The sequence below is a fragment of the Bubalus bubalis genome, chromosome 9 (genome assembly GCF_019923935.1).
Source record: "Bubalus bubalis isolate 160015118507 breed Murrah chromosome 9, NDDB_SH_1, whole genome shotgun sequence".
In the NCBI taxonomy this organism is placed as follows: domain Eukaryota; kingdom Metazoa; phylum Chordata; class Mammalia; order Artiodactyla; family Bovidae; genus Bubalus; species Bubalus bubalis.
In genome coordinates, this window is record NC_059165.1 from 103,806,807 (window position 1) to 103,821,031 (window position 14,225).

The following is a 14,225-nucleotide window of genomic DNA, read 5'->3' on the forward strand; positions in this document are numbered from 1 at the left end:
CTTTCTGCCCACTTCTGATGCCTATGTCAGAAGCTTTCTCTCTCTCCTTTATACTTTAATAAAACTTTATCACACAAAAGTTCTGAGCGATCAAGCCTCATCTCTGGCCCCGGATTGAATTCTTCTCCTCCGGAGGCCAAGAATCCCGGCGTCTTTGTGTTGTTCAGCAACAACCTTTCATGGGACAACCTTTCATGGGGAGGCTGAGCAGCCTTTCTGCGCCTTGATTTCTTCATTTGGAAAAAGAGGACAAGGCCTCCTGCCGCTGGCCGCTGACATGCAGTGAGCTCTCGACAAACACTGGCCTGTCAAGTCTCATCCTCTCACACCTCACTCTCCTCCACCAGCTCCTTTATGCCCAGAAATGCGCCCCCCTTCATGACTGCATCTCAAACTACCAAGCTCCTCCTGTCCTTCACAGACAGTGGCACACCCTTGGATTTGCCAGTTTTCTGCTCTTGAACTTACGAATTCATTCATTCACTTATTGAACGCATACATGTTGGGCTTCCCTGGTGGCTCAGTGGTAAAGAATCCACCTGCCAATGCAAGGGGCACAGGTTCGTATCTTGAGCTCTGAGGCTCAAGAAAGGGGAGAGGCAGGAGAAGTGAGCCCAGGACTCCAGCGCAGGAGCCTCAGATGTGACAACAGGAGGCGTGTCCTGGGCCTGCAGAGTCAGGGGGGAGGTCGGGGACGGGCAAGGCTGGCCCTGCAGCGAGTCCCCCAGCAGGGACTCGGGGTCACTCAGTGCCGTTTCAGCGAGACAGGCACAGCAAGATGACAGGTCTGCCCACCCCTCATTGGGAGGTCAGAACATCATCCCATCTTCCTGAAGGCGAGCTGAGCAGATGCGCTTGTGAGGAGGAGAGCTGGGTATACACTCAGCTACTGGGAGCCGGTGACGGCAGGGAATGGAGGAAGCTAGGGAGACTCTGCCCGTCCTCCAGGACGCCCACGAACGCAGCCACCCGTGGTGCAGCAACTCACGGAACAGGGGCTGCCCACCCCAAACATGTCTCTCTGGAGGTCTCTACGGCATCGAGGTGGCAACCCCTTCTCCACTCCGCAGTACCCACGGACCGCCCGCCTAGTTCTGGGCGCTGGCCTCGGTGGGGGTGCAACAGTGAATAAGGGGTCCCCCCTCAGCCTCCTGGAGCTCCTGCTCTGGAGGAGACATTAGACATGACAATGAAACCAGCGGGGCACAAGTGCTGCGAGGAAAAGGCGGGATGGGGAGCGACGCAGGGGCCCACAGACACAGGCCGCAGGGAGAGGAGCCAGCGGCCACCACGGCCGAGTCTGCCAGAGGGGACACCAGACGCTGAGCACCCGCGCTGAAGCTCTGGGGAGGACGGGCCCCGACTGAGCCAGAAGGAGACGCCACTGGCAAGAATACACCCAGGGGGTGGGGTCCTAGGGGGACTGCCAGGCACAGGGGAAGGGGTACGGGGCTGAGTGCGGCCACACGGTGGAGCAGGTGGATCAGACAGGAAAGGGACCTTGCCCAGGCTGCCTGGAGGGAGCAGGGAGTAGCTTCCAGCCCCAAACTCCTGCTTAAGACCAACGTAGCCCTGGCCTCCCTGTATCCCTGTGTGTGTTAGTCGCTCAGTCGTGGCTGACTCTTTGTGACCCACAGACTGTAGCCCGCCAGGCTCCTCTGTCCATGGAATTCTCCAGGCAAGAATACTAGAGCGGGTTGCCATGCCCTTCTCCAGGGCATCTTCCACACCCAGGGATTGAACCCAGGTCTCCTGCACTGCAGGCAGATTCTTTAGCCTCTGGACTACCAGGGAAGCTCATAGCCCTCCTAGACACGGCTCCTCCAGGCGTCTCAGAGAACAGCCCCTCCCCCACCATGACCATTCTCTCTTCCCTTCCTCCATCTGAGGGACCAGGCCCTGCAGAGACTCACAGGAGTGACACCTTAGCAGTCAGTGCCGCCTACGCACAGCAGGGCACTGACTGCCCTCCATGAAGGTGCCTACTGCTCACAGTGCTCCCAACGCCCCCCAGGCGTGCCCTGCTGTTCTCAGTCGTGTCCGACTCCGTGTAACTCCACATACCACGGCCGGCCAGGTCCTCCGTCCACGGGATTCTCCAGGCAAGAGTACTGGAGCAGGCTGCCGTTTCCTTCTCCAGGGGATCTTCCCGACCCAGGGATCAAACCCGAGTCTCCTACGTCTCCTGCATTACAGGCGGATTCTTTACCATTGAGCCACAAGGGAAGCCCCAAGCGTGCCCTGCTGCTGCTGCTGTTGCTAAGTCGCTTCAGTCGTGTCTGACTCTGTGCGACCCCAGAGACAGCAGCCCACCAGGCTCCCCCGTCCCTGGGATTCTCCAGGCAAGAACGCTGGAGCGGGTTGCCATTTCCTTCTCCAATGCATGAAAGTGAAAAGTGAACGTGAAGTCGCTCAGTCGTGTCTGACTCTTAGTGACCCCATGGACTGCAGCCCACCAGACTCCTCCATCCATGGGATTTTCCAGGCAAGAGTACTGGAGTGGGGTGCCATTGCCTTCTCCAAAGCGTGCCCCGAGCCTTCCCCAAATCCCTTTCTACGTCAGCCACCCCAGGGTCCCAACACCCCTGCCATCTTCTGAGCCCTGGAGCAACAGGACACCAGGACCGGGCCAACAGCTTTCCCTGCCGCCTCCCTGCTCCCCTCTGCAGGTGGCACCGTCAGGCCTCCCAGCGCCCACTGCTCTGTAGAGCCCAGGGGCTCTCGAAGTTCCCAGCACCGAGCCAGGCTCCCCAATTTCACAGTGAGTGAAAAGACAGTCCCTGCCACCACAGAGCAGAGCTTCAGGTCTGGTCAGAGACCAAACCACATAGGCAGAAAGAGCAAAGGCACAGCCAGGGACAGTGCAGGAATGAAGCCTTGTCCTGAAGGAGGGAAGGGTCAGGCAGACAGAGCAGCGAGGGCGGCCTTCCAACCCGCGCCGGGCTCTGCACACACCTCGGCCTCTCAGCTGGCTCCCGCGCTCGCCCGCTCCCCTCTCCATCCCACTTGGCACAGGGTCACAACTCCGCTCAGAAAGACTCTCGGTGGTTGCTGAAGGAGTCTGGAGTTCCACTGGGTCGTGCCCGCTACGTGCTCCACAGCCACCTTCTGGCCCTGATGGCCCAACTTCCCCCCAAACTCACCCGTACACACACACAAACACACACACACACACACACACACACTCACTGGCTCATAGACACACACCGCCGTCAAACCCTGCCTGCCCTCCCTCCCGGCCTGGCGGATGCTCCACTCTGCATGCTGTGCACCGCTCACCCTGTCTGAGCGCAGACTACCCCTAGCGGGGCGTGTGGCTGTGTGTGTCTGCCTGCTGAAAGCCAATTACCTTCCAGCCCCCACACCAAATCTCCGGCTGTAAGAAGTAGTTGGAATTCCCCACTGAAATGAGTCCCTCTCTCCCATGCTTCCGTAGCCCCAAATTTATAAAAGAGATACTTCTTCAAGCCTAATTTAAGTTAAGACTACTGTACTGCCTGGGCCCCCTTTCCTACACTTCCCTTCTTGGGGGATGGAGTTTCACACTCGGAAAAGGTTGTTTGTGGGATGGGTGAGATTGAGATGGCACCTTGGAAGGGAGGGGGTAAGATGGGTGGAAGGTGGTCAGCCCTCAGGTAGACAAGGCAAAGTTAAGACAAGCTTGAAGCCTCTTGGGGCCTCAGTTTCCCTATCTGTAAGATGTCTGCTCCTATATCAAGTGAGAAAATGTAGATAAAGCACACTCGGCAAAGGGAAGCACTTATGAGATCTATTATTATAGTGGCCTTTATTATCGTCACTGAGACAGAAGAGCAGGTTTTATCTACAAAGAACTGCTGGGAGAAAAGTCAGACAAAGCTGTTAGGACGTGTGCTGCGACATCAAACCATGTCGCAGCTGGCCGTGCCAAACGATCAGCTGGCCGTGCCAAACGATCTTCTCAGCAAACAGTAAAATACTTCACCAAGTGCTGGCCACACGATGGTACATATCGCCCTCATTTTCTCTCTCAACTCGTTGGCTGAGCTGCTCTCAACGCCAGGACTGAACAGCCTTTCAGTTCTCTTAGTTTCCGTGGTTTGTTTTTATTTAACATATAATTTCACATACAGTAGGCTAAAGAAAGAAAGAAAGTTGCTCAGTCATGTCTGACTCTGTGACCCCGTGAACTGTAGCCCTCCAGGCTCCTCCGTCCACGGAATTCTCCAGGCAAGAACACTGGAGTGGGTTGCCATGCCCTTTTCCAGGGGATCTTCCCCAACCCAGGGAATGAACCCAGGTCTCCTGCATTGCAGGCACATTCTTTACCGTTTGAACCACCAGGGAAGCCCACAGTAGGCTAAGTACATACGAATAAAAACCCACTTACAGGATTGTGAATGAAAGAATATTTTCTAGTGGCAAGAAGGCGACAGAAAAAAAAATCAAAAAGTAGAAAGCCAACACTAAAACCTTGGTCTGGAAGAAGCTGCTGATTCCACGGCCTGATGTGTGAGCAACAGAGTGACCCACAGGCTTGCCCGACTCACTCAGCATCGTGGGTGTCGGCTCACCCCCTTGGGAACCCCCTCTTCTGCATAGGGAGTGTTCAAAATGGGGAGTATTCCTTGGTGGTCCAATGGCTAAGATTCCACACTCCCAGTGCAGGGGGCCTGGGTTTGATCCCTGGTCAGGGAACTAGATCCCATGTGCTGCAGCTACAGATCCCACAACTAAGACTCAGCACAGCCAAATAAATATTCTTCCATGTTCAAAATGGGCATAGGAGTGCGCTGAGGGCACTGAAGCCGTTCTAACCCTTATCAAAGAAAACATCCAAAGGGAGAAACATTTGCAATCACACACACCGGAGTCCATCAGGTTCTGGGCCCTCCAACATGGCCATCCCTCGGGTGTGGGGCGATTCAGAGGCTGATCCCAGCCCCAAAACTTCCGAGTCCTAATGCTTAAGCTGTCTCCAAAAGAGGGCCTCATTGTCAAGTTGTATTCTTGTTCAATCTCTCCTCTTTAAAAACAGCCTGAAAGAACACAGTTTTCTGTTTCCACTGGAAATGTAAAACTGAAAAGCCCACCCTCGGACTTCCCTGGTGGGCCAGTGGCTAAGACCACGCACCCAACGCAGAGGGCCAGGGTTCGATCCCTGAACTAGATCCCACCTGCCGCAACTGGGAGTTCACACGCCACAACTAAAGACGCTGCATGCCGTAACTAAGACCCGGCTCAGCCAAATAAATAAATGTTAAAAGTAATAAATCAATAAGCATAAGGATGATGGCAATGACAGCTCCCTGACAAGGAATCAGTGGTGAATGGGCACAAAGGGGGTGTCCAACAATACTCCCTTACTACCACGCAAGACCTGTGCCCCAAATCTCTCCCCAACACCGCTCTGGGGGACGCCAGGTGACCAGAGTCCAGGAACTGGGGCTCTGACTGGACGGAAGGGGTGGGAGAAGGGAGAGGCTGGTCCCTCTTCCTCCTCTCCTCACTTCCAGCCCAGTGGAGGCCATTCACTCCACCTCTGCAGGCTGCCACCTGACCGCCTCGAGACCTCTGATCATCTGGGAGCTCGGCCCCAGCTCAGCTGTCTGAAGGGCAGGCACTTGGCTTTATTCTTGGGCCTGAGCCAGCACACTTAAGTGCTCGGTAAACATCATGGGGGTGTCCCCAGGGGACGGGCTGCGCCTCTGTGTGGGGTCTGCCCTGGCCTGGAAGACTGCTGCAAAGGTGATGACAGTCTGGTCTCAGTGGAGGCAGCCGCCACCTGGCGCCACCCCCCTGGCCTCCAGAAAGGCCCATCTGGTCCTGCGCCTGCCCACACCACACCTGCTTTCCACCCCCACCCCCCCCCAGAGGACCCCGTCCGAGGAGCCAATCCACACACTCCTTTGATCCCCAGCCCTTCTGCCCTTCTGGCACCCTCCGGCCAGGGTGCTCTGTGTCACTGCAGGTCCCACTACAGCAAAAGTCTCCGAGCTAGCACCAACTCTGGCCCTTCCCTGGAGCAGCAATCAGACAATCTACGTGTATTGCTTCACTCCTCAAGAACTGCCAGAGAGCCTGTCTCTCATAAAGTAGACTTGCCCAGTCACCCTTTAGCTCAACAGATGATTACCAGCACCTAAGGCTGATGTTCAGTCACTAAGTCGTATCCGATTCATGCAACCCCGTGGACTGGAGCCCGCCAGGCGCCCCTGTCCATGGGATTCCCAGGCAAGAATACCATAGTGGGCTGCCATTTCCTTCTCCGGGTCATCTTCCTGACCCAGGGATCAAACCCATGTCTCCTGTATTGCAGGCAGATTCTTTACCACTGAGCCATCAGGGAAGCACACCCAAAGATAAAACCGGAACAGTCCCTGCCTTCATAGACACAGTCCACACGGTGGGGAGAAACACCATCAATCGAAGACTCCCACCAGCACAAAATTACAAACTGGTATGCAGAAAAGCGCAAGGTCTCCCCCAAGGCAGTAACAGAAAAGCTGGGCCAGTCTGTCAGGGTAGCGATGTGCTAGCTGAGATATGAAGAGCAGCCGGGATTAACCAGAGATGAAGAGGGAAAAGGACACTCCAGAGAGGCCCTAAAGAGCATGTGCAAAGGCCCTGAGGCAAGAGAGACTGTGCAAGCTACCGAAAGCACGGCCTAGAGCGACAAGTCTGGGAGGTGCAGGCTACAGGGGTGTCAAGTGCGGGGCAGGGCAGGGGCCCCATCCAGCCCACAGACAGCAGAGGCCAGGCACACCGTCGGCTTCTTTCAGCCAGTGTGCACAAAAGGAGAACCGAATCTGTGTCGGCCAGGCCAGAACCCAGCCAGTAAATCATTTCTACGATCAAACACTGCAGGAATCCCGCCCAGCAGGCAGAGCGGGTGGCAACCCAAGGAGACGGCTGTTTGCGGTCATCTGTACCCTCTACTTCCCCCGATTAGCAAGTGGCAGTAAGAACTGGGGCGGCCGTGGCGGGCGTGCGTGCAGGAGCAGCCGTGGGGCCCATGAGCCTGCACAAATCCCTTCCTCCCCCGCGTCTGCGTCAGCCCCTCTCTGGGCAAGCGAACACCGGTCAGGGACTTTTGTCTCCGGCTGATTTGTAGGCCAGGCACAGCCTCCTGTGTCCTGTTTTACCAAGCCACCTTCTTCCTTCCAACCCTAAGTCACCCTAGTTAAAAGCAGGACATGTACCCCAAAATCCCAGCCATGACGGCCCTTTGAGCTGGAGCTCCAGTTTCTCGGCTTCCCCTCATCCTGTCCTGCCTCTGTCAGAAAGGCCGTGCCAATCTCCCCTCCCAAGATCCCCACTGCCCTGTCCACGCAGCTGTCTCCAACACACCCAAGCAAGTCAGCCGCCCCTCCTCCAGCTTAGACCTGAGCCGCCCTGGCCCGAGCAGAGTCCGAGCTCCCTCTGGGCTGGGCGAGGCCCACTCATTCCTCTGTCAGCCTCTGGAAGCACTGAGGAGCCACGCCAGCAGGGAAACTTGCTGACCCCTCACAAAGATAATGAGGAGGTTTTTCCATCCCTCCTCCCCCTCCCCCTTCCACTGAGACAAGATTAAAACAATAAAATTAAAATGTAGGGCTTCCCTGGAGGCTCAGTGATAAAGCATCTCCTGCCAAGGCAGGAGACACAGGTTCGATCCTTGATCGGGGAAGATTCCACATGCTATGGAGCAAGTAAGCCCGGGAGCCACAACTACTGAATCCATGTACCGCAACTACTGAAGTCCACACCCTAAAGTCCATCCTGCACAGTAAGACCAGCCTCCACTTTCTACAACCAGAGAAAAGCCTGGCAGCAACGAAGACCCAGCACAGCCAAAAACAAATCAATAAAAACATAATCAAGTGATTTTCTCCGCTAGACTCTGCAGAGCCCAGTGCTGAAGCAGCATGAGCGCTGCTTAAATCAGATGAGACTCACATGACTGTAACGCCTGGCAGTGTCAAAATGAAGCAAACTCCCAGACGGGAAGCCAGAGCAGCACCGAGGCCAGGGAGGGGGTCAGAAGAGCACATCGGCGTGTGCTTGCTGGCTGCGACCTTGGGCAAGTGACATAAGGTCCCTGGGCCTCAGTTTACCACTTCATAAAGGCAAGGAGGAGACCGACCAGGGTGACTGGGAGAATGATCTGAGCCAACTAAATGCCTGTCCTGCCCAGTCCTTGGGTGCCTGCACAGACTCCAGGCCTTCCCAGACCTCCACATCTGACTGCCCTCCTCGGCTTTATACTTTTCAGAGCGCAGACGGCATCGCTCCACTGCACACGTCTGTACATTTCTGCATGTCTGTGGTTCCCAAGTGGCTCAGTGGTAAAGCATCCGCCTGCCAATGCAAGACATGCAGGTTGGATCCCTGGGTCGGGAAGGTGCCCCTGGAAACAGAGATGGTAACTTGCTCCAGTATTCTTGCCTGGGAAAATCCCATGGACTTCCCACGGTCCATGGGGTTGCAGAGAGTCAGACGCGCAGAGAGTCAGACGCAACTCAGCAACTAAAGGACGCCAACAGGCCCCTCCTTAGACCCTCGGCTCCCTGAGGCGGGGGGCCTTCAGGTTCACAGGTGTAACCTGCTGCCCAGAAAGCACCTGCCCAGAGAAGATGCCCAGTAAAAACACTTGAACGAACAGCACAATGAAGGCGCACACATCTGCCATTCTGAGGGATCCTAACGCTCCACTATCGTGAAGCCGATAAAACAAGTAGAGTATTATTCCCAATCTGCAGATGGGGAAACTGAGGTACAGGAAGTACTGCACAACTAAGGTCACTGGAAGAATACCTAGGGGCCCGAACATGGGAAACAGGCACCCTGATGGGGCGTCAGAGGATAACGGGGCCCTGCAAGCAGCGTCCCAGGAAGAACGTCAAGCAGCTTTCTGAGTGAGTGCCGGCTGCTCAGGTCGGTCAAGGTGGAGGGAACCCAAGACCACTCCTTGGAGTGGGGTTCACGAGCTGCCTCTCACCTGGCTGGTGACTGGGTCTGCTGGCACAGCCTGAGGCACCAGAGAGTGCACACCCTATCCAGTGCATGGCTGTTAGTTCGCTTCACTCACATCTGACTGTTTGCAACGCTATGGACCACAGCCCACCAGGCTCCCCCGTCTATGGGATTCTCCAGGCAAGAATACTGGAGTGGGCTGCCATGCCCTTCTCCAGGGGATCTTCCCGACCCAGGGATCGAACCCACGTCTCTTATGTCTCCTGCACTGGCAGGCAGGTTCTTTACCACTAGCACCACCTGGGAAGTGCACTCTATCCAGTTCAGTTCAGTCGCTCAGTTGTGTCTGACTCTTTGCGACCCCATGGACTGCAGCACGCCAGGCTTCCCTGTCCATCATCAACTCCTGGAGTTTACTCAAACTCATGTCCACTGAGTTGGTGATGCCATCCAACCATCTCATCCTCTGTCTCCCCTTCTCCTCCTGCCTTCAATCTTTCCCAGCATCAGGGTCTTTTCCAATGAGTCAGCTCTTCACATCAGGTGGCCACGGTATTGGTGTTTCAGCTTTAACATCAGTCCTTTCAATGAACATTCAGGACTGATTTCCTTTACGATGGACTGATTGGATCTCCTTGCAGTCCAAGGGACCCTCAAGAGTCTTCTCCAACAGCACAGTTCAAAAGCATCAAGTCTTCGGGACTCAACTTTCTTTATAGTCCATCTCTCACATCCACACATGACTAATGGAAAAACCCTCTATTTGCCACATCTGATCAAAGATGCTCACTCACTTCCGCCATCAGCTGATTGGGATTAAGAACTAGGCATGGGAAAAGTTGTTTTAAAGCTCAAAGTTGGGGCAGAAGAGACAAAACTTACATGTTCTTTGCGTGACTGGGAGCCACACAGTCAACAAAAACCAGGCTGATGCAGGTCACTAAGAGAGACAGCCGGGATCTCTGGATCTTACAGGATGGGCCAGATTTACTCTAATACCTCACTCTTACACCATCCACCCACAAGTTATACCGCATTAGCATCTGAGTGAGATAGAGAAACTAGCGATTACTTTGGAGGGAAAAACAAGGGAGGAAAGGACAAACAAGTGTCCCAAGCCCTGAGCCTTCATTCCAGACACACTTGCTGGATGATGCTGTGGGCGGGGTTCCCAGTGGGCCGCCTGGAAGAGCAGAAACTGCAGGGCTCTGCAGGCAGACAGAAGTGGGTTTAACTCCATCTCTGCGCTCACCAGCAGCGGGACTTCAGTGAGTTATTAATACTTCATCTCTCTGAGTCTCCGTTTCCTGTTTGTAAAATGGGAATAAAAGCTTCTCGGAACAGTGGCACACATTAAAAAGAAGTGAGGAGCGAGTAAGCTGTGTGCCACAACTACCAATCCTGTGCTCTGGAGCCTGCAAGCCGCGGCCACTGAGCCCACACGTCTACAGCCTGAGCTCCACAGCAAGAGAAGCCGCTGCAATGAGTAGCCTGTGGACCACAACTAGAGTGGCCCCCGCCAGCCACAACTAAAGAAAGTTGTGCGCAGCAACAAACGCCCAGCACAGCCCAAAATAAGTAAAATAAAAATAAATATTTTTTTTAAAGAAACTTATGACGAAGGGGAAAGGAAGGAAGAAGGAACTCCGTGAGCACTGGGCAGACTCATTACCACTGAGCCCAATGCTCTCCTTCTGTTACCACTGCCCCTTGGCTCTGGGAGCCACGTAAGGTACAGGAGGGAGAACTCCCAGTGGAGCTGAGGGGAGACCCCAGTAAAGAGGCCTCTGGGGCAGACAGTGTTCAACGGGAGGTCACAGCATGAGGTTCTGGCCATGGGGTCTGGGGTGGGAGAGGGCGGGTTAGAGTGCTCTCAACCAGAGGCGGGAACACACAGAAAGAAACGATGCAAGCAGGAGAGAAGAGAAGATGGTAAAGGCTGAGGGCGTGCTACAGTGACTGACAAGTGTCGCAGGGCTCAAGGAGGACCAGCCCCAAAGACAGGTCACCCAGGTTAAGGTCAGCAAGGCCGCCGGCAAACTACAGGAGCGCCTGGGACAGAGCGGGCAAGGAACACGGGTGCACTTCCAGGGGCGCTGCAAGAGGAGAGGCAAGGGGGCCTGGGAGAAAGAAAAATCAACAAGATGCTGATGGAGGGGGAAAAAATCACTGTTAGAAGGAGAACTATCCACTCTTCAGATTGACAAGATTTATATTTAGGGTCAGCAGAGAGTATACGGGGAGAAGACATCACAGATACAGCTGAGTAGGGAGCAGAGCGGGAATGAGGCTGATAAGAAAAACCCAGACAGGGCTGGAGGCAGAGGCAAACACCCCACCCTCCACAAACTCACTGGCTACTAGCTTCACTCACCTTCAACTGGCCATTCACATTCCAAGGGTGCCCTACACCTCAATCCAGCCAGCTCATGGCCTCCTGATCCAGAGGGGGCTCCCCCACTGCCCCCAAACAGAAACTACCCTGGAATTAGATCCATGCTTCCCCGGTAATAATCGTGAACTTCTGGGAGGCCCCCAGCTAGACTGGAAGTGCCTGGTAGGTCTGGGTCGACAGGAATCCGTGGTATAGCGCTTCACTTAACAAGTGTGAACGGTTGACAAGACTATCCAAGGAAGAAAGTCTGGCCATGTCATCATTCAACAAACATACCGAGAAAGGTACAGGAAAAGCACACCAGGCAGTGAATGCCCTGAACTTGTCAGAGACCAGGAGATCCACGCTGTGGAGCTCCCTACCCTCAAGGCCCAGATCCCTGGCCAGATGGAGAGAAGAAAGGCCATCTGTGAAGGGTGCTGGGTGGTGTAACTCCTTGGTCCTTGCTTCACGGGTTTACCTGCCACCCCCTGGGTGCTGAGCACAGAGGCCTGCGCCTGGTCGAATGGGGACACAGCAGAAAGACCCACAGACCTCAGTGGACCACGACTGGTGCCGATGGGTGGTGTCAGGGAGGCACACTACTGCGCGAGGGGGGCTTAGGACAGGTAAGCAGCGAAGGCCTCTCAGAAGAACAACATGTGAGCTGCCACCTGAAGGGAGCATCAAGGGAAGAAACAGGGACGGACGCTTCAGGAAGGAGGAACAGCCTGCAGGACACCGGGAGGAGAGACAGAGCTTAGGCTATGGGAGGAGGAGAAAAGCCGCAAGAAGGGCTGCGGTGTGGGTGCCAGAGTGAGGAAGAGGCAGGAGAGGCTGACAGGCACCTGACCACCAGGGATTCCTGCGCGTGGCGGGGAGGTGGTGGCGTTGGGGGTGGGGGAGGGGATTGGGACTTTAGTCTAAAGGATTCCAAGCAGGTGAATCACATGACCTGATTCAGGTTTTCACACCGGACCTCACAGCTGCCTTTCTCTAAAAACCACTGCCTTTCTGTAAAGCCAATCCTTCATCGGTAAAGAATCCCCTCTATTTGTTGTGTGGGTAAGCACAAGTTAGAAATTATTTAATAAACTCTAAAGCACTCAATTAACGTTAGCTACTGTCATCAAAGTGCAAATTAAGGCAAGTGTCATTTGGATCAGAAGCTTTAAAAATCAGAGGCGCTTCATCATTAAATGAGCCTACGCGTGTTTCACCCCCCCCCCCCCATACCCTAAAATGTAGCGACTGGCTAGTAATAATAATATGCAACATTTGCAGGGCACTTAATAGCTTACAGAGCACTTTTATATCTGTTAATTAATAACAGGGATCTCCAGTGCTTTGAATTTAGTGACAGTGTTACAAATTGGCTAGTTCTGGCAATATCTAGCAAGTAGGCACCACCTCTCTCCATGCATCAGCTGACCAGTCATGACAACCTGCCTAAGAGCTCTTCTGGGGTTGGGCATTCTCACTGCTGTCATCGCTACTTCCAAATGTCCCAATCTGCCAGAGAAGTCAATAATGGCCCTAATTACAGGATCACTGAGTGATACCGATGTGCCAAGCATTGCTATAAGCGTTTGACATGCTTAATCTTCACTTGATCGCAATACTTTTTTAACATTCCCATTTTCCAAAAAAGGTGACCGAGGCATGGAGAAGATAAGGGCGTCATCCAAGGACACTCTGAGGAGTAAGACCCAGAGCCAAGATCTGAACACGTGATAATGTGACCCTGTATCCTCACTGAATCCCAGCACTGTGCTAGATCATTCTGGCAAACTGCACATAATTCGGTGCTTGGTACGACACAGCAACTCAGCAAATAAGGGCAGCTGTTATCAGCAGGACATGGGTAGTTTCTAGGTCCCACGAGAGTGTCGCCTCCAGGAGAGCAGCGACCTTGTTAGTCTGGGTGACTGCTGCGCTCCCAGCGCCTGGCCCTATGCACATTTGAAGGATGGATCAATGAATGAACGTGCCTCCCAGAAGGCAGGGCTGCCTGTGCATGGCTCTTATTCCAGGTCTGTGTCGCGCCACTGACACTGCCCCTCGGTAAGAACATCAGGCTGATCTGAGGCACAACAAGGAGTCCGGAGACTTGAGACCCCCACCTCCCTTTCACAGCGCAGGGGTGGCGGAAGGGGCTCCCAAGGGAAGAGACGAGTCCGGGGTCGCAATGCTGGTGGGTCCCGGCTCCGGCGGGGCTCTGCCCTCCACCGGGGCGGAGATGCTGGCCGACCTGGCGCTGGGACCCGACAGGAGACAAAGACCCGTGGGGCCGCCGCACCCGCAAAAATGCTGGTGCCCCTCGCCCACCTCCCCGGGAAGCAACGAATGCTACCATGCATCACCCGGCCTCGAAGCTGAGGAGAATACCGGGCCTCGGACGGAGCGGACACGCGATGCGGCCCTGCCTGCGGGGTCGCTGTCCGCAGAGGGTCGCTAGGGTGCGGGAGGCCGCGGGCCGGACCGGCCTGTCACCTTCAGGACCGCCCGCCCACTCGCCCGCTCTCCGCCCGGGACCCTCAGCGCGAGCCGCCGTCACCCAGCTGGGCCTCCGCACGCCTAGGCCTCCCCGCAGCGCCCGCCTCGCGCCCCGCACGGCGACGCCGCACCCTCGCCCGTCTGGCCCGTACCTGCTGGGAAAGGGGGATGAGCGGGGCCGCCATCTTCCCGCGGACTCGGGCTCCGAGCGCCGGCGGGGAATGGGGCGGGGCCGCGCGCGCGCACTGGTGCGAGGGGCGGTGCGCGCGCAGCCGAGCCCAGGGGAGGGCGGGGCCGAAACGGGGTGGTGCACGTTCCGCGGAGCTGAAGGGGCGGGGCCGAGGGCGGGTCCGCGCGCGCCTAGCCCCAGCCGAAAGGGGCGGGGTCTGGGAGGTGCGCGGACCAGAGACCTTTGCGGAAT

General features: G+C 55.6%; 1 protein-coding gene across 7 annotated transcripts in view; it reads right to left on the reverse strand.

Moving 5' to 3' along the window:
* EPS15L1 (epidermal growth factor receptor pathway substrate 15 like 1) overlaps positions 1-14,225 on the reverse strand; it is a 107,033-nt gene extending 92,808 nt beyond the window's left edge. For all 7 annotated transcript variants that reach the window (XM_045166755.1, XM_045166756.1, XM_045166757.1 and 4 more), the window contains exon 1: positions 13,957-14,225. In XM_045166755.1, coding sequence (XP_045022690.1) covers positions 13,957-13,989 — 33 coding nt within the window. In that variant the 5' untranslated portion in view covers positions 13,990-14,225. The remainder of the gene's footprint in view (positions 1-13,956) is intronic.